Source organism: Folsomia candida, unplaced genomic scaffold, assembly GCF_002217175.1.
Source record: "Folsomia candida strain VU population unplaced genomic scaffold, ASM221717v1 Fcan01_Sc027, whole genome shotgun sequence".
In the NCBI taxonomy this organism is placed as follows: Eukaryota; Metazoa; Arthropoda; class Collembola; order Entomobryomorpha; family Isotomidae; genus Folsomia; species Folsomia candida.
The window spans coordinates 443,477-463,011 of NW_019091219.1; the positions used below are offsets into that span (position 1 = coordinate 443,477).

The 19,535-nt window shown below is 37.1% G+C and overlaps 3 protein-coding genes and 1 long non-coding RNA gene across 10 annotated transcripts; all 4 read left to right on the top strand.

Annotated features, from left to right (window-relative positions):
* The first annotated feature begins 337 nt into the window (after positions 1-337).
* LOC118438897 lies at positions 338-1,213 on the top strand. Its single transcript, XM_035859741.1, has 2 exons — positions 338-620; positions 717-1,213. The coding sequence occupies exons 1-2, from the start codon at positions 573-575 to the stop codon at positions 1,191-1,193; spliced, it is 525 nt and encodes a 174-aa protein (XP_035715634.1). The 5' UTR covers positions 338-572; the 3' UTR covers positions 1,194-1,213.
* Positions 1,214-2,565: 1,352 nt separating this feature from the next.
* Positions 2,566-4,120, top strand: LOC118438903. The gene is made up of 3 exons (XR_004837120.1): positions 2,566-2,681; positions 3,444-3,580; positions 3,659-4,120. It is a non-coding gene; the product is annotated as an uncharacterized LOC118438903 (long non-coding RNA).
* Positions 4,121-6,645: 2,525 nt separating this feature from the next.
* LOC118438891 lies at positions 6,646-8,595 on the top strand. 2 transcript variants are annotated; one of them, XM_035859720.1, is made up of 8 exons: positions 6,646-6,889; positions 6,987-7,181; positions 7,256-7,345; positions 7,421-7,594; positions 7,699-7,922; positions 7,995-8,157; positions 8,215-8,320; positions 8,393-8,595. In XM_035859720.1, the coding sequence occupies exons 1-8, from the start codon at positions 6,673-6,675 to the stop codon at positions 8,466-8,468; spliced, it is 1,245 nt and encodes a 414-aa protein (XP_035715613.1). In that variant the 5' UTR covers positions 6,646-6,672; the 3' UTR covers positions 8,469-8,595. The 2 variants fall into 2 exon arrangements, with proteins under 2 accessions (XP_035715613.1, XP_035715612.1); XM_035859719.1 differs by having other exon boundaries at positions 7,995-8,320.
* Positions 8,596-9,239: 644 nt separating this feature from the next.
* Positions 9,240-18,829, top strand: LOC110859585. 6 transcript variants are annotated; one of them, XR_004837110.1, is made up of 7 exons: positions 9,240-9,614; positions 9,708-10,360; positions 11,047-11,160; positions 11,388-11,899; positions 13,235-13,371; positions 13,446-13,679; positions 13,796-16,818. XR_004837110.1 is itself a non-coding variant. In XM_035859717.1 (6 exons), the coding sequence occupies exons 1-6, from the start codon at positions 9,570-9,572 to the stop codon at positions 18,365-18,367; spliced, it is 1,524 nt and encodes a 507-aa protein (XP_035715610.1). In that variant the 5' UTR covers positions 9,240-9,569; the 3' UTR covers positions 18,368-18,829. The 6 variants fall into 6 exon arrangements, 3 of the variants coding, with proteins under 3 accessions (XP_035715610.1, XP_035715609.1, XP_035715608.1); XR_004837109.1 differs by lacking the exon at positions 13,446-13,679 and having other exon boundaries at positions 13,796-16,497; positions 16,604-16,818; XR_004837111.1 differs by having other exon boundaries at positions 13,446-13,662; positions 13,796-13,888.
* The last annotated feature ends 706 nt before the right edge of the window (positions 18,830-19,535 follow it).

The following is a 19,535-nucleotide window of genomic DNA, read 5'->3' on the forward strand; positions in this document are numbered from 1 at the left end:
TTTTCGCCACGACTTATGTCTTGTGTACAAGCCCGTGGAGGAAATTGTGAAAACGAAGTTATGATTTCTAAACAAGATTAATACCTTGTTCATCCACAAAAATTTCTATCAGATAGCTCTAATACTTTGGGCTTTATCACCGGAAATGCATTCACGGGAACTTATGGTCGGACTATGTATGATCATCCTAAGCATCTAAAGCTTGGGAAACAAATATGTTTTGACTTTGGTAAAGGTGGACCAAAATAAAATAAATATCACATTCTTTCTGCACCGCCTGAAGAACATCCGGCGAACATTACTCATTCTATCCCTCCACACATGATCGTGTCCCCTCTCGACTGGAGAGTGAAAGTTAAATAAAATTGCACGCATTTCTTCTCAATAAACTAATATAAATTGAAATAAATTCATTTCGTAAACCGAGATTGGTACGCATCAGCTACATACAAAAAATTGTCAATCGTTCAAAATAAAATTAGTAAAAGTTTTGTTTTTCTACATATTTTGCAAAACAAAAAAATATTTTTTCCAAAAAATAGGAAATTTTGAAGCAAGTTAGCTATTGTGAAATGGACTCTCCTCCAACGACCATAAATCTTGCACTGGGCAACCCCCTTGTACGTGAGATATAATAATTTTAAAATTTCTTAAAGAAGCATGCAAATTGTATTTATGTATGCAAAAATGCAATTTATGTCATAATTAATGTGCAGATTTTGACCGCAATATTAAAACAGAACTCAGCCCCGTTAAGAAATTGTCGATTAGTTTCCCACTTTTGGAACGATATCGTCCTCTCCCTTCAAAATACAAGATTCGCGCTCAAACTTCGCCGCAACGGGGACGAAAATGTTGACCACGATCCTGTCCCTTTTTTCGACACGTGCTTCACCTTTGACCCCCGCCTCGCGAAACGGGTCAATGCCGCCACGTGTTGCACAGACGCGTTGCACTCGCTCGCTGCGATCTACTCATTTGCCGCTAAACTGCTCCACTTAAGTGAGAAATTTAGCGACAGGATAGAAGTTTTGTATCCATTACGACAACTGTTTGGATTCAATTTATCGCACCTTGAAAAACTGGTGTCCGAATTTGAAAGAATTCAGGATCAGATGTATGTTGGAAATTCATGTGAATCTGAATTTAGTGAGGCCCCGGAAGCCAATTTTATTCACGGAATTGGGAATTAAGAAAGATTTGACGGTGTTTGCGGTCAGTTCGAAAAAGGTAAATCCAACGAGTGGACAATGTTTCATGTTTTTTGGCATTTTGAATTAAGAAATGTTTTTTTTGAACAGGTATACAGCAAATCGCTCGCAACAATTATTCAGCTTGTGATCAACGCCTCCCCGAAGTTGAAGGAGGTCACGATTCCACTCGGATTCTGCCCGGATTTAGAAAATTTAAAGTGTCTCGAGGTCTTAAGGATCTCCTTGAACAGGGCGGAACCAATCCACCTTGAGGGTTGGAAACTCTTGAGAATGCTGGCTCAAGTCGGGGAGCAACTCGTCACGCTAACTTTTGGGTATGTTGGACGTAACGGTTCACATTCAGCTAAATTGTTACTCCACAATGGCAACCCGACAGCAATTGTCACTCAACACTTCCCACCTTATAGTAATTGCCAATTGACACCAGCTAATCCCCACTCAACGGTCCCAAGCACATTGTAATTGCCACCCAGCAACTCAAAAGCATGTAGCTATTGCTATTCAACAATTCCCACCTGATAGCAATTGCCACCCACCAATCCCTACTGAACACTCCCATGCTTGTAGTAATTGCCACCCACCAATCCCTACTCAACAGGCCCATGGAAATACCAATTGCCACCCACCAATCCCTACTCAAAAGTCAGCAACTCCCAAGCATAGCAATTGCTACTCAACAATTCCCACCTTATAGCAATTGCCGCCCACCCCCACTTAACAACTCGCATTCAATTATAACTAATTCTGTTCACCAGAGTAGAGTGGGTTCAATGCTTTTTCTAATGCATTAGAAACATTCCGGGTCCGTATGGACCTTCCCTACGGCAAATGTGAAATAAAATTATAAAAACAAATGATCAGCAAAGAACAAATATTTATTTTCGAATTTTCCACAAACGACTATTTTTTTCCAATTTAGTGAATTTTGAATGAAAAAATATTTTTTGAACAGGTATCTCGACGAGGATAACGTAAGAGTCTTGGAATATAACTCTGCAGGCGGATTCAAATTGAAAGAAAGGTTTCCCAAATTGCGAAACTTGCAAATCGATATGGTCGACGTTTTCGCGATGACCGATCTAATCCAAAGTCTAGAAGGAATGCGGGCCCTGAAAGCGCTCCAGATTTGGAAAAGCTTTACAAATTCGGTTTCTGTCGATCAATTTTTTCAAGCTATTTCCAAGTCGGGCAGGATTTTTCCGGGAGTGACGAGATTAACGGTGAAGGAGCTCGGCGTCCCGCTAATCGTGGCGGGATTGGGGAAATCGTTTCCGAACCTGGAAACGTTGCAGGTGGACATTTGTGGGCGGACGGGGCACTACTCAGGGGAGGAGTGTTGGAACATCTTCCTCTGGGCGTGTTCGAGATGCAGGGTCTAGAAACATTTGAAGGTGGCGGTGCCCACTTATCCAGAAAGGAGTGAGGACTTTATCCGGCCTCTGTTGCAGTGCGAGGAGTTTTACAAGCGTGAGTCGCAATTTTCTATTTATTCCCAGAAAAGGAACGTTCATATATTACGTCATCAAAAAATGCCGAGTTCAATCACACACCAACCCCTTCCTTATCATTTCGTTTTAAGGTTGTTTCGATTAATGATAAGATAAACGACCCAAACCTGTGTACCTACCCAGTTTTTTGAGGACGTAATATCTGGACGTTCCCAGAAGGTCATTATTGCCGTTAAAGATTACCTTGAGAAAGGGCCAAGTCTACGCCGGATTTAGTATAGTTTAGCTCAGAGTACCTTTACTTTTCAAAAAGGTTACATTATTTTTAAGAGTGTTTGAATATGGGAACGTCCATATATTACGTCATCATTTTAGAGGATGCGTGGTTTAGATCGTTCTGTATGTTCAAATTCCCTACCCCTTAATGTATGGGGTGGGCGGGTGGGTGTTAAAATGCGCGAATTTGTTATGACGTAATGTATGAACGGCCCCTATGCTAACTTATTTAATTAAATACACTCTTAGAAACTTGGTATTGAAAAAAAACCTAACGGTATTGATACGTAACTCTACCGCCTTGGTATTAAGCGGTTATACCATATTGGTATAGAACCGGTATTGAAATTATACCTCATGGTAATAATTTTAATACTAATTGGTATTAAAGTTTTTACCACGTAGTATTAATTCAATACCGGATCAATACCACGCGGTAGAGTCACATATCAATACCAACAGTTATTGATTTTTTTAAGAGTGTATCAGCTGGAATTAATTTCAGGGTTGAAAAGTCTGGAAATCCGATCAGACACGAGAAATTATGGAACTAAGGATCTCTCAGAAGAAGAAATGAACATGTTTGAACAACTCCTTATCGCAATGGATGAAATGGACGATGTCAAAATTTGCAATTTTATTGTGAGCATGGAAGAAACTCGTTTAATTAATATGTAAATGAGTTAATTAATTACGCCGAACGTTTCGTTTTTTTTGTAGTTGAGCCAGAATAGTGAGGAAAGAATGGTGGCCTTCATTGCGTCAAGAAATATGTCACCGTCGAAATTTAGGTTTATGTGGTAATACTTTGGAAAAACGGATCGGTGGAAAAAAGACGGCTTTAAAACGCAGTATTTTTAAGTCAGTCCTTTATTTTTCGATGAACTTAAATAGGTGTCACTCATAAATTACGTAACGCGAGATCTCCGAATAACGATATCACGTCTATGTTGACGACATCGATAAGTTTCATATATATGTGGTCACTTTAAAGAGGAAAATTTTTAAGGCAGTTTTGTTAATTGGATTAGGGGTCGTTCATAAATTATGTAATTGGAAAAGGGGGAGCCTAAGGTTCTGTATGTGACACGTATTAAAGGGGGAGGAGGTGTCAAGAAAATCGTCGATTTTTTATGCTTAATTTGTACGTAAATGTTGGAAATTATGCATATTTTATAAGGAAATAAAGTTGTGCACTAAATTTTCCATAAGTTTACAAATTTTATACACTGAGAATAAAATGTAAGGAAATTGCTACTGGGCGGTGTCTATATATGACCTCACCGGTTTGGTAGCGATTTCCTACGGAATGGTAGTAAATTTGCTACCACATTTTGACTAACCGTAACAGCGGGGTAAGGAAATGCTACAAGATGGTAGCAAATTTACTACAATTCCGTAGAAAATCGCTACCAAACCGGTGAGGTCATATATAGACACCGCCCACCCTAGTGGCACTCCCCGTGATAAACACGAGTCAAAGTGGGGCAAATTAGTGTCAAATACGTTTAAGGGTAAAATTGGTGTCTTTATTTTTACAAACTCGTTTCAAAAACGTGTAGAAGTTCCCAAAGTTACACCAGCTAACATTTCAATAAGACCATCGTATAAAACTCGTGTTAAATTCGTTTCTGCCACGTGTATTTTTAGATTGAAATACATAAGTTTACACGTGTTTTTTTCGTATCGAAGACGTGTAAATTTGACCCCGCCTTGGCGGCATTTGAGGGAGGCTGCCATTGCTTCACAGCAGTGCGATAAATATTTTTACTTTATTTAAATATAAAGAGTTCTAGCAGGCGACAATTAAATCGGGAAATAAATATTGCATTAAGTGATTTTAACGCAGTTTGTTCGAATTCCTCATTAATCGAACGACCAGTTGGAATATCAAATCCTTTAACGACTCCGGAATTAGTGGGCACTTTCTTATCCGACGAAGAAATACCTTCTGAATCTGAGTCGTATAATAGCGACCATTTACCTTCTGAAAGTGATGCAAACAGTGATAGTGATTTTGAAACAAGTATAGATATCCGACTATCACTTCAAAGTTGGGCAATTTGTCACAATATTACTAACTCCGCTACCAGTGATTTATTAAAATTACTCCAACAACACCAGTGTTTTAGTGATTTACCTGTCGATAGCAGATCATTGTTACAAACCCCCAGGAAAACAATTCTATTTAGTGTTCCGCCTGGCCAGTATTGCTCATTTGATTGGATTAAATCGATTCAGGAAATAATTCTTAATAGTTCTGAAGTGATTGAAAATAATACCATTTTGTTACAAATAAATATAGACGGAATTCCTCTCTATAAAGGTTCGGCTCATCAATTTTGGCCGATTCTTGGGTCAGTTGGGGCTAAAGTATTTGTGATTGGTATTTACTCTGGCGAAGGGAAACCAGAGTCAGTTAACAGCTATTTATCTTATTTTATCGAAACTTTACTTGCAAATATCAACAGTATAGTGGTAAACGGGGATAATTATACAATTAAAATTAGTGCTTTAATCTGTGATGCTCCTGCTCGTGCCTTCGTCCTTGGTGTAAAGTGTCACAGTGGATATAGTTGTTGTGGAAGATGCACAATTAAGGGTGTGTATTACAAAAATCGTGTAATTTTTCCATACGGTAATTATTCCTTAAGGAGAAATGAATCCTTCAGACAAAAAGATGATCCAGCGCACCACAACGAAACCACATTAATTGACAAAATTACTACTTTAGATTTTGTTAGAGATGTCCCTGGTGAATATATGCATTTAGTTTGCTTGGGAATAGTTCGTAAAATCCTATATCTTCTTACAAAGGGAAAAAAGTGTCCTGCACGTTTACGTCCTCACCAAGTTAATATAATTTCAAGCCAGCTAGTAGGGGTAAAAAAATATATTCCCAGTGAATTTGCACGGAAGCCTAGAATTCTCAAAGACCTGGACTACTGGAAGGCAACTGAGTTTCGTCAATTCATCCTATACACTGGACCAGTTGTACTAAAAAATAATATTTCTAGCGACCTGTATCAAAATTTTTTGTGCCTTCATGTAGCGGTGACGATTTTGTCCAGCAAAATTCTTAACGACACCCTGAATTATTATGCTGACCAACTACTTCATTATTTTGTAAAACATTTTGGTCGTCTCTACCGGCAAGAAAACTTGTCATTTAATGTGCACGGTTTACTACATTTAGCTAATGATTGTAAAAATCATGGCCCCGTTGATTTATTTAGTGCTTTTAAGTTCGAAAATCAGTTGCAAGTAATAAAGAAATTAGTGAGATCCTCAAATTGCCCCCTTCAACAAGTTCATAGAAGAATTGTGGAGAGGGAATCCCAAGCGGAGAAAGCATCATGCCGTGCACTCCTGCCTCGTCTCTCCAGTCCCTTGAATTTCTCCTCGCCTCTCCTTCCTAGTAATACTCAGTATTTTAGACAATTTAATCATAGATTATTTAAGGTTAAAGTTGGACAGAGCGATTCTGTGTGTGAACTCGAGGATAAAAGTGTTGTAGTTGTTAGAGCGTTTTTTAAACAAGGATTTTTAGCACAAAAGTTTCAAAATACCAGCAACGCTTATAAAACCCCTTGTCTTTCGGCCGAGGTAAATATTCGACGAGTTTCAAATCTTAGTGCAATAACGTTATTCGACACTACCAGAATATTACGAAAGATTTTTCTCTTGCCAATTGGAACAGCATTTTTTGCAGCCCCGCTAAATCATTTATAAAAATGTCATCCAACAACTCCTTTGTTCTCGTTAAGTTTGAGGAAACAGATGAAGTAGAAGTGGTATCGACCGCCTGGTTACGCCAAAATAATAAAAAGTGCGCTTGGCCAAATTATAAAAATTCCAACCGTCTGGCCAAAGCGGTCAGCTTACATGAACCTGTTCAAGAGTGCTGGTCACTTCATACCATCAAATTACTCGGTAGTGGTCGACAATTTGGTAAGTACCTTAAATTATTTGAGATTTTATTAGATTTTGTATTGCATGCAATGTCTCATTCTAAATTAAAATTAATTGGCAGGCTTATTTTTTTCAGTTTCGTATCATGACGCTCTTTCAAAGTTGCCTAAAGTTCTGGATCAATCAGACGCAGAAATTAACAGCGATGGGGGAAGGAAGAGCAGAAAATCCAACAAAAACACAACTTACAGTGATTCATCTGACGACGAAGTAAATAATCCGGATTCTTTTACCCTGCCACCACCACCCGTCATTGCACATGGTTCAAAAGGTTTAAAATAAATTATCTTATTGGATGAAATTTTTAAATTTTCATTAAGCTTAACATTTCCATTAACTATGCAGACACTGATAAAATCAACAAGTTGATCTTTGACTCGGCAAAAAAGTATGACCCACCTCACAGCTCCCCGATCCCGTTCACTCTTGGCTTAGGTAATAATAAAGTAAGGATGAACAAAACAATGCTGGTTCAACTTGTCTGTATTGCTTTATTTTGAACTATTTTAGTTGGGGTAGAAAATCTTGGCACTACAAGCGGAACTATTTCTGATTCAAATTCGTCACCGGACCATGTTTTGAATGAGATTCAGGTTCCGGCTACTACTGAATACAGAAACGATAACGGTGGGGATAACCGGGATGATTCTTTTATTGTCACCCCTTTGCAAAATTGTCATCCAGGTATAGCACATGGTTTTTATAACTCTTTTAATATGAGCTACAGACAATTCGTTGTGCATATGTACATAGGTAATGAATAACTGATTTCCCATATGCACATGTAGATAAGGACTTTCAAAACTGGGTGGCTAGAAATATTACCATTTTGAAAGCTCAGAACCGACAAATTCAGAACAGTCTTGACGGTATTCTATTACAACTTGGGGATAGGACTGAATATAAAAATTCCCAACCAAAAAATGTTCACCACGAGTTACCATGCAAGACTTTGGATGATGTTGAAAATGGAAAGAAGGTTTATTCTTCTTCAGATAGTCGAGAATCTTTAGTAAGCCGGAAATTCTAACATGTTTAATAATTATGACGTACAACTGTTTAGTTACGCATGCACTTAAATTAGGTACAATATCTCGGCCAGAAGGGGGGAAAGAGTGTCTCTTCGTGCACTCGGAAGGTGCTATCTTGTTTGTGCACCGATAAATTGGCCTGTAACTACAATTGGATTGGATCGCGTGGTGGCAAAGTGGGATTTAAGGAGACATGGATGAAGTCAATTATTTTGGGCAAGTCATTCACAAATTCTCCTGGATTTACTTGGAGTATAATTTTTCTGTCTATAGATTCTGTTAGGCTATATCACGCCAGGAAATCGAAGCAGGTGACAGACGACGAGGTGGAAGAAGTTATGAAGGAATGGCTAAAAACTGCGCCGAAAAGACTCAAACCGTAAGAATGATGGTTTCGAAGTATACGGAGCTATATAAATGTTACCTAACCAGATTATTGATTTACAAACAGAACTGGACGACCCGATGGATTTTCCGGAAATGAGCACATTGCGGAAGATGAGGACATGTCGCATCGTCTGGCCTAATATCGTTTTTATCATTTGGTTTTGCGAATAATCTAAACTTAAGACCGTATAAATAAAGGGAAACTGAAAAATTCTGGTGTTTTTTCATATTAATTTCACGTGTAATATACGAGTTTGTGTGCCTTAAAATCACGAATAATCATCCTGATCGACACGGGCATGACACTGAAAATATCCGAATTAAACACGTGTCATTCCATACTTTTCACCCAGATATATACGAGTTTGTTCCGAGTTTAGCCCTCTAAAAGTGGGACATCTACCATGTAAATTCTCCCACTTTGACTCCTAATTCATTCGTGTTTTACACGACTTTTCGGGTTGGGATTCTCGTGTTTTTTTATGAATAAAACTCGGGTATGTGCTAGTACTGCAGTAGCAATTTGCTTACATTTTATTCTGAGTGTAGTTACTTTACATTACTACTCAATCCAAAAGTTGTCCCAGTTTAGAGTTCTATCTGTCAAGAGGTCCGAATTATTCGGACCTCTCGGCAGAAACAGGTGCATTATTATCACGTTTTCATGAACAAAGTAAAAAGCTCAGCGATCGGCAGCAGGCGAGTTAAAAACAAGGGGACCGTGCACAAGATATGTTATTCAGTTTTTTCCTACCGTAGTTAACAATAATTTGGAAAGATTAATACCTAATTATCATTCTAAGCTAATTGTAAATAAGCAAGTATGTGCTGCCTTAGACCATAAAAGGTACCACATTCTTTACGCATCGTCCTAAAAGTCCGACCTATTCATCAACTGCTTGCTCCGCACATGTGTTCTCTTTTGACAGGCAGGAGTGAAGTAAAATAATTTGGCTAATTTGACTTAATTTATTAGTACTCTTTGTTTATACATACTCTCGCTGGCTTATTGAGGAGCATAATTCTGTAAAATTCATAAATTGAGTACCCTATGTCCTTCGTAAGTAGTAGGGAGTTCGTTAGAGTGAAAAATTATGGAAGTAAAATAATAATTTAACACATACATTTCTCTGCTCAATTAAATTTAAATTAGTTCAAGCACATTAAATAATTTTAAAAACCGGACGGAACACGGATCAACTAGAATTATAAATCGGAAGTAGTGACAGGGATAAGAGGAAATGGAGCCTCAAACAACCACTAATCTTGCCCTGAGCAATCCCATTGTATGTGAAACAACATTTTAATTTACAAATTATTATGTAGATAAATTGTATTTAAGATACGTGCAATTTATTGGCGATTTTCTAAATATGTAGATTTTGACGACAATTTTAAAACAGAGGTCAACCCCGTTAACTAATTGTCGACTTGTCTCCCACTTTTGGAACGATATCGTCCTCTCCCTTCCAAATACCCGGTTCGGACTGAAACTTGACCACAAGAACCAGCCAGATTCGGACCACGACCACGACCCGATCCCGTTTTTCGACATGTGCTTCACCCTCGACCCGCGCCTCGCGAAACGGATCAACGCCACGTGTCGGACCGATGTGTCGCACTCGCTGACCTCGATCTACTCCTTTTCCGCAAAATTGCTCCATTTAAGTGATAAATTTAGCGACAAAATTCAAATTTTGGACGTTTGCATAGAATACGAAAACTGTTTAGATTCAGTTTATCGCGCGTTGAAAAACTGGTGTCCGAATTTGAAAGAGATAAGGATCACGTGTCCGTTAGAAGTGAATATAAATGTGAATCTGGTTCCGGTCGGGGGGCCAGTTTTATATGAGGAATTGGACAAAAAGTCGAATTTGACAGTGTTTTCGGTGAGTTCGAAAAAGGTGGAGATTCCCCGATTAGCCAGTTTTATTCGGTTGGTGGTCAACGCCTCACCGAACTTGAAGGAGATCAAGATTCCACTCGGATTCTGTCCGGATTTCGGAAATTCGAAGTGTCTCGAATCCTTAAGGTAGGACTGGATGAGTCATGACTACAAAATTACATACTCACATTTCTGTGTTCTGGGAATTTATTTTAAAATTTTGGACAAAAAACTTTGTCGTTTCCAATTTAAAAAAATATACATTTCAGAATTTCACAGTTTTTTTATGGAGGAGGTCTCAAGACTATGATAAACCCTTAGAAAAATTGGAACTCATCTAAACTCAGCGTCATTTGCCATTTCATGAATTAACTTACAATGGAGGTCTCCCAACGTATGCTCACCGATTTGGACCAAAGTAGTGTCAATTGATCACAAATATAATTAGTATGAAATTTGCAAATGGAACTATCTGCCTATGCGCAGGTTTGGCTGAGATATTTGCATCCAAAGCGGGAAAAATGCGCAGCAAATTTGGAAATCGAAAAATTTTCCAGCCTTGGGGGTGCGTTTTCTCCTCTTTTTATGCAAATATCTACGATGAACTTAAGCATTGGGAGATAGTTTCATTTGCAAATTTCATACTAATTAATTTTGTGATCGATTGACGCTAGTTTAGTCCAAATTTGTGAGCCTATGTACGTTGGGAGACCTCCATTATTTGTTAGTACCAATTAGTCGTCCAGAATTATAAAATAAATTTCCAGAGTGGAGAATTGATTAAAAATTTATAAATTTTGACGATGAATAATCCATTCATTTCACATTTTAAGGATCTCACTGGACGGCGCGCAACCGATTGACCTCGCTCGCGCAATCTTGGACCATTCCGAACTTTCGAGAATGTTGGAACACGTCAAGGACCAACTCGTCACGCTCGCTTTTGGGTGCGTCAAAATATTTCTGCATTTTTAAATACAAAAAATATTCATTCATTTATTCAAAAATAATTATTCCGTATTCATTCTACTTCAAAATCACGCCATGAATTGGGCATAGAGTAAAACAATATGCAAATATTTTGACGACGAAATATATTTTCGAACAAATGAAAAATAAATGAATAATTTTCCCCAATTCAATAATTTTGAAGAAAAAAATCTTTTTTGAACAGGTACGTCGAGGACGGCATGAAATGCATGCAGGGTGACTACAAAGAGCTGAAAAGAGTCGGATTCAAATTGGGAAGAAAGTTCCCGAAATTACGAAATTTACACATCGATATTGTCGACGTTTTCGAAATGACCGATTTCATCCAAAGCCTGGAAGGAATGCAGGCTCTCGAACGGCTCGAGATTGGAAAAACGTTTCGACATTCGACCTGTGTGGATAAACTTTTGCACGGGATTTGCGAATCGGGCAAGATTTTCGCAAGTGTGACAAATTTGCGAGTGAAGGCGATGGACGACGTGCTATTTTACGAGGGGCGCTTGAAAACAGGGTTTCCGAACGTGGCGCGGTTGCAGGTGGACATGCTGGGCACGGAGGGCATGCGATTGGCCAGTCTGTTCAGGGCATTATGCGGTTGGAGGGCCTTGAAACATTTGAATTTGACGGTGCCCATTTATCACGTGTGCCATGGGCTTTTTTTCCGGGTTTTGTTACTTTGCAAGGAATTGTATCAACGTGAGTGACAGATATTTACAGGGGACGTTCATAAATTATGTAATGTGATATAGGGACAGGGGGTAAAGGTTGTAAAGGACCCATGTTAAAGGGGGAGGTGGGGTCTAGAAAATAAAGGATGTCAATATAACCGCCCAACTAAATTTTTTTTTCTTCCAACCAAAAGCTATAATTTTTTCAACACTAAAATTTGCAACCAATCAATCGTATTTTTTAATCCAACCAAAATGTAAAATATTACAACCAACAAATTTTGTATTTAAGCAGCAGAATAATTAAGTTTAGGCAGTAAAAATGTTCAAATGCAACAACATTTTTATGAAATTTCACAAGTTAGGGGACGTTCATAAACTTCATAGCGCCAATTTTTTTGGATTTTGGATTTTTTAACGTTTTTTTGGGGGGACACCAACCCGGGCCTAGAAAATAAATTTGATTTCAGATGTCACATAATTTATGAACGTCCCTTTATTTATAAAGAAATAGTAGATTTTTACAAATGGGACGACAAAGAAAGTATAGAGGTTTCCCAGCGTATGCTCTCGGATTTTGAGTTAATTAGTGTGAATCCTTCACAAAATTAATTAGTATGCAATTTGCGAAAGATACAATCCCATAATTGGCATGTTTAGCCGAGATATTTGCATCCGCAGGGGAGAAAATGCGTCTTAAAGCCGGCAAATGTTACACCTTCCAATTTTTTTGCGACGTCCAGATGCAAAGGGCAAATATCTCTGTGACACGTGCCCATTGTGAGCATACCTGTTCACTTTCATTCATGTGACTGATTATGATGATAGTGAATGAAAATGAATTTCTTGTGATTTGAATGAAAATGAGTGAAGGATTCCGTCATGTCAGATGAGTGAGTGTGAATAAAAGGATTTCTCACGCATTTCATTTTTCACCCTGTTCTTAATACATGGAACGAAGTAAGAAATGAAGTCAGATGAATAATGAAATGAAATGAGTGTGAATGAAAATCTTCAGTCAGAAATCGAGATGAATGAATTTTGAATGAAAAAAGTTTTTCTATGATCGTGTCTTTTGCAAATTTCATACTAATTAAATTTATGATTGATTAAGACCACTTCAAAATTTTGGAGCATACACTGGTCCAAGATGATCTTGCTTAAGTCGGATAAATTGGTTAAGTTGGATAAGTTGGATAAAGTAGGATAAATTTAGCCATACTAAATATGGAGATCTTGGCAAGATCTCCATATTTAGTATGGCTAAATTTCCATAGAATTTGCATAGACCAGATTGGAAAAATCTACATAAATTAAATATGCTAATTTAAGGATTTGAATATGCGTAACTACTTAATTGCAGAGCTGAAAAGTCTGGAATTGAACGCATACCATAAAATTCAAATGACCACGTACTTGACCGAGGGGGAAATGGAGTTGTTTGAGCAAGTCCTGATCGCAATGGATGAATTGGACGATGTCAAAATTTCCAATCTTTCCGTGAGATATTTAATTATTAATTGACTTTTTATTAATTATGGATTTAATTACTATTTTATACAAAACTATTTAAGCCTCGTACCGGATTATGCAAATATTTTGTCATGCTAAAGTTCCTTATTTCAAACGACAAAAAGTAGGTATATTCATTTAGCAATTTTTTAAACTTAGCAAGTTTAAATGATAAAAATTAATTATAAAAAACTCTGCAATACGTGTTGGGTATTTGTGAATATACTATGCCCCAATCTTCACCGGGACTTCAAGGAGCTGTATTTTGTCGCTGATAGAGTAAATTATCTAAATATGTAATGTTACATAATATTAATATATATCAATTACTACATGAATGAAAAATTGCAATTAATTAATGAGCTATCTATTAACGAATGATTTACATATGTACATCTTTTTGTACTTGCAGTATAGCGAGGAATTTGACAAAAAAATTCATGCCTTAATTGTCTCAAAAAATTTGTCCCTGGAGAAGTTTAAGATTAGAAACAAATCGAGGAGAAATAGCGACACGGATTAATACAGAAATTTCAGATAAACAATTCATTCAAAGAGTAAAATTTAATGAACAATTTTTGTATTTACATAGTTTGGATTTACGAGTATGAAATGATTAAGGACTATAATTTAGAGGAAGCACTCTATTTTTTTATTAAATTTTGCATAAATTTTCAAATTTTGCAAAATTTTCCGTTAATCTTCTCGAAAAATGCTGTTAAGCTTTTCTTAAGCAACGACTTACGTACCTTTTGCATAGCATACAATTTGCATATGTAGTAGCTGTAAACTGGTGGATAAATTCATAAGAAGGGGGGACAAATATGCAAAAACAAAAATAACAAAACCCATAGGATAAATATGCATACGACATTTGTGCAAAGATAAATACGAAACCAACCTTTGTGCAAGCGAAATTTACGCAAAGATAAATATGCAACAGGCATTTATACATAAATAGGTTTACACAATCTGTCATGTCGCAGGAAGAGTGACGAATTAACTTAATTGTATGAATTGAATGCGAGGTTTGTAAATATTTTACATATGCGACTCGTACATACATATCTACGCTAGGGCATGCAATACCGGTATTCGAGTACCGGTATTACCGAATACCGAATACCGGTTTTGGAAAACAACCCCGGTACTAATCTACGCCCATGCGAAGACGTAAATAAATCATTTAAAATCGCTCCAAAGCGCCCTTAATTGGGGGATGATTATATACCATGTAGCAAGGAACTGCCCCTCCTTCTCTCTTTTACATCAGTTGATCGTTCTATTTTTCAAATGATCATTAAAATTTACTTCATAGATATCTATGTATGTACATGTTTGTTACTGAATAAGTATTTGTTCACTTCATACTCATGAAGAATAAATGAAGAATTTTTCATTATTATTTTGCACGCTATGCGTACTAAGCACACCCGATATACATATTGAGAAATCCATGTACTTAATTAGGCGGATTTGAGAGAAAGTTAGTACAAAATGAAAAATAAATATTTATTTTCAAAATTATGAATAATGAATGAATAATTTTCTCAACTTCTACATCGCATGAATTTTAAATGAAGAAATATGTTCTGAACAGGTACTACGAGCCGTGTGAAATGTTATGCAACCAAATTTAACGACCAACTTCATGTTTTCTTTTTGCGAATATGAAATTGAATAAATGCATGAATTACGTAACATTACATATGTGTTTAGAAGTTATGTACGTATGCGAAAATAACGCGGTAAGAAGTGTCGAAGAAGAATATTTACGAAAATAACGATTACCTAATCGTTTCGATAATTGTTTTTATTTTGGGTTTATTGTGCAACCGAATTCTAGAGAAAATCGGGGTTTTGCATGGATGTATATATAAGAAAGGATGGAGCGACTAGAGCTCTTTGTTAACAGAGTATGGAGGATTATTTCTTCCCCACCCCGCTTGGGGCGCCTGTGTCCTATGGAAACTGACATAGCGAACTTGCACGCCCCTGTCGGCGTGGGGATGCTTTTCATCCTGCATAAAATTGTGTCTCAGATTCTGTGGTAGTTATTATATTTTGAGGTAGGGGGCTCAGCCACACAAACTTCGATCGGTCTCCTATTCCAATAACATAAGCTCCATCCCATTGGGGTTTTGATTAATAATGGGGTGTTGAAGTATGTATGTAAGTTAACATTCAGACGAATATCACCAATCAAGAGGCAGATATTTATTAGTTCAACCTGTAAATATATCAATTAAGCATAAATTTTGAAAACATGCATAAAAAGTAACCAACAATGTAAAATTTAAAATAAATTAAGCCGAATTTGCGAGAAATTAACTCATTTTTCGCAAATTTATTTCAAACGTCATTTAGTTTTTGGGGTGACATTTTCATGGAAATTTCATTCCGCGCAAGTTCCTCACCTGTAAACTTTACTTACATAAGCGTGCACTCTGAATAATTTTTTGATGATATTGTTTTGTTACCGGCGGAGGTACTATGCAACTCTACTGCTCGGGTAATAATTTATCACCGAAGGGTAACATATATACAGAGGCTAAATCCTGCTCCGCCCTCAATGTCAACGCTCAGGTAATAAAAATATTACCGATACAGAAGGCAATTTCAGAAGATAATTTGTTACTATAATGTTACCACGAGGTAGAATTGCATAGTATCTCCGCCGGTAACAATATTGTCAAAAAATTATTGAGTGTGAATTATCTCCACAAGCTTTAATAACACGGTTAGAAGATCAGCGAAAAATCCGACCAAAATTTTTTACCATATTTTGAAAACAAATTTTCAATTTCGATCGAAATGACGACCTATCCGGGGTCCGGATATCTGAAATATTTGCGACATCACCTCCGCATTTTACACTTTTTGAAGTGCTTTCGCCTCGAATTAAGCCCCGATCAGGGGGAGGATCGTATAATCGTGAGTCGGAGTAAATTGAAGAAATATGTCACCTGGTTTTCAACCTTGTTTGACCTTGTGTATCTCTCCTGCGCCATGACCGTGGTCCGAAACGATTGGAAGAACGGGTGCCTCGGGAAAACGGCAGAGGGCGCGATGATCGTTATTATCATTGTGTTACTGACCATTTGGAGTTTTGGGGTAAATCCGGACACCAAAGCGATGTCCGTGATTAATTCAGATCTCCAGTTTTCAAAGAAATTCCAAGGTAATGATTTACTTAAACGGAAATCTTGTTTTTCTTAAGGTTGCATGGGATGAAGATTGGATTTGGAATAGATTTTTAGTCTCACTCTACCCCTATTCAAGAACTTTGAACGCAAATTTCTAAAATAGTATCAATTTCGTGGGTTTTGAAATAATTTAAACTTGAAATCTCACGATACCCCAAGAGTCTCAATTCACCCCAAAATTTTTCCCTAAGTCTTAGAATTCTCTGCAACGTCCAAAAATGCAATAAAATTGCAAACTTTGTCCCGCCATAACTTTTGAACGGGACATTTCCGCGCCTTCCGGCTTCGATATTCTTGTTCAGCTCGCCGAGACGAAGAGAATGTCGTGTCACTTTACCCCATCGGAGACCGACGGTTCACTAAAGTCTAGCCTTTTTCCGCAATAAATCTCCACGAAACGGAATTCGCAATTTTTCCAGTCGATTGTTTTGTACTATAAAAAATTCATTTATAGAGTTACATTTATCTCAATATCTTGGAAATTAATGTAAGTAATTTTAAAAATTTGTACTTGATGGGTAGCTTAGGACTTGTGTAAATTTTTTGACTGGGTTATTTCATCTTAAAAAATTTGGGAAAATTTTTAGCCGCAAATTACAAAAAATTAAGGACCGACAACTTCCTCGAAGGGCTCATGTTCATCGTCTCTATTGTTGGATTGGCGTCAGCGTTTTTAATTGTGGGTCGCATTCTATTAAATCATTGTGCGTCACCATTTCTGGGCGCGTACTTTTTAGAGTGCCCACCTTGTTCCGGATGGAATCCTAGGGTCGAATATGTCACGTGGTTTGCCATGATTATGCTGGACTTTTGGCTCGTATTTAGTCTCGCACACAAAGGATTCTTTTACCCGGTCCATGTCGTCTTCGCGACTACGGGGAGGGTGGTGGGCTATTTGGAAGTCATAGGGAAGTAAGTGCATGTAAATCCTACAATCTAAAAAAACCGGTAATAAATTCTTAATACCGGGTATTACCGCCTGTGGTATTGCCATCAGCGGTAGTATGGTAACGCTCTATTTATTACCATGTTTTCCACCAAGTGGTAGCAAAAACTACCAGCCTTCAGAGTCTCACCACCGCGGCAAGACAGTATTTAGTCTCATGCCAAAATTTGGTTGTTACTGTGCAGTAATACTTACTTAGTAGTATCTAGCGCTGGTAGAGTCATATGTATATGTTTACCGCGTGGTAATAAAATTTCGTAGGGTATACGATAATGATCTAGCGTAAGAGTAATATTTTATGATTGTGAGTGTAATTGTGATTGTTAATCAAAATTACAATCAACAAAACTTACGCTAGCTAAACACCTTAATTACTACAGAAAGACTAACTCATCCACATATTTATTAACTCAAACAGTAAAATCATATTTAAATTGCCGACTAAAATTTTGATCAGCTTCCTGCAGAAATGTACATACATAGGCAACTTTCCTGCAGACAAATTTAATTTTATGCAGAACCACTTATGCAGAAATCTATTGCAAAATAAAGCTTTTTTTAAGAAAATCATTTTCTGCAGGGTTATCCATCTATAAAAAAAATATATGCCCAGTAAAATTTTTTTATTCGTGCAGAATTTGGTACAACGATTTCTACTCGGGTTGCCCTACATTTATTAGAGTTTTTAGGGTTTCGGGAATAGAGTCTATTCGAGAAAATAAAATAAATAATGTTAAAATTTTAAAAAAATCTATTTTATGTATTAAAGATCGTCCGTGGAGAGGTTAAACTTGTACAGATCCGTCCAGATTTTGGAAGCCCAATTAAATGATTATTCCAGAATCCGGGTTTTACCCGCTTTCATGTCGGGCGGCCCTTTCGTCGAAGTCTTGAGCCTATTTGTCCTAATCAAATTACACGATCAAATCCCACTCCCGGGAGTTGTCCTCTTCCTGGAAGGATTCATAACGGCCGCGTCCGCCCTGATTGTTTATGAAACGGTGGCCGCCATCGTGAACACGAAATCGGTTCGGATTATAGGCGCCTGGAAAGGGCAATTTTGTCGGAGTAAAATAAAACGAAGGGAGGTCACCTCCCTGAAGCCTTTGATGATCAAATTCGGGTCAAGTTTCATCGATAAAGGGACGCCACTTATTACGCAAAATTTTTGCATTACCCAAACCGTATCCATGTTGCTGATGAAGTGAAGGACACTAAAAATAAATAAAATGAACGTGTTTTGCACATAAATAAGTTCGTGGAGAATTTCATAAGTATGTAAATTACTAATACATATACACTCAAAATAAGGTAGTAATGAATCATTATCATGCGGAATGACTATGTGGCTCTACCACGTGGGTTACGATTTGTCGTAGAAATGGTAATAATAATTTCAGGGAAATTCAAATTCATTACCAAATATTAAGGAAGTGAATACCATTATGTATTAAATTTGAATTTCCCTGAACTTATTACCATTTCTACGACAAATTGCAACCCACGTGGTAGAGCCACATAGTCATTCCGCATGGTAATGATTTATTATTACCTTATTTTGAGTGTATGTATGCATTACGCGATATGATAATCATTTATACGTAATGTTTCACTCTCTGGTTACATGCGTTGCTGGAAGTTTTCATGAAAGACTTAACTGTCCAGGAGGAAAGTTAATCAAATAATAATAAATAATAAATAACGCGTCATAAATTATGACTGACAATCAGTAATTTCAAATGCGAGCCGTCATTTTTCACCTTTACCAGCAATTTTCCAAATTTAGAAATTTCATGACATGGAAATTAAGTATCACAATTATAACTTATAAGATTTTTATGCAGTAAAAAACTATGTAAATACGTGCATAATAAATTTTAGATACTTATATAATTACATATTTATATCGTATAGTTATAAATATTCGAATTTTAATACAAAGCTCGGGAAAAAAACATGGGCCTTAATTTTATACATGCATAAATATGCATAGAAACAAA

Bases quoted from the DNA above. Each gene is read 5' to 3' on its own strand.
- LOC118438897 (XM_035859741.1), top strand. From the start codon at position 573: ATGGACTCTCCTCCAACGACCATAAATCTTGCACTGGGCAACCCCCTT. The intron at 621-716 runs GTACGTGAGATA...ATTAATGTGCAG, and splicing joins TTGCACTGGGCAACCCCCTT to ATTTTGACCGCAATATTAAA.
- LOC118438891 (XM_035859719.1), top strand. From the start codon at position 6,673: ATGTCATCCAACAACTCCTTTGTTCTCGTTAAGTTTGAGGAAACAGAT. The intron at 6,890-6,986 runs GTAAGTACCTTA...TATTTTTTTCAG, and splicing joins CGGTAGTGGTCGACAATTTG to TTTCGTATCATGACGCTCTT. The intron at 8,321-8,392 runs GTAAGAATGATG...ATTTACAAACAG, and splicing joins GCGCCGAAAAGACTCAAACC to AACTGGACGACCCGATGGAT.
- LOC110859585 (XM_035859715.1), top strand. From the start codon at position 9,570: ATGGAGCCTCAAACAACCACTAATCTTGCCCTGAGCAATCCCATT. The intron at 9,615-9,707 runs GTATGTGAAACA...CTAAATATGTAG, and splicing joins TTGCCCTGAGCAATCCCATT to ATTTTGACGACAATTTTAAA. The intron at 10,361-11,046 runs GTAGGACTGGAT...TCACATTTTAAG, and splicing joins AAGTGTCTCGAATCCTTAAG to GATCTCACTGGACGGCGCGC.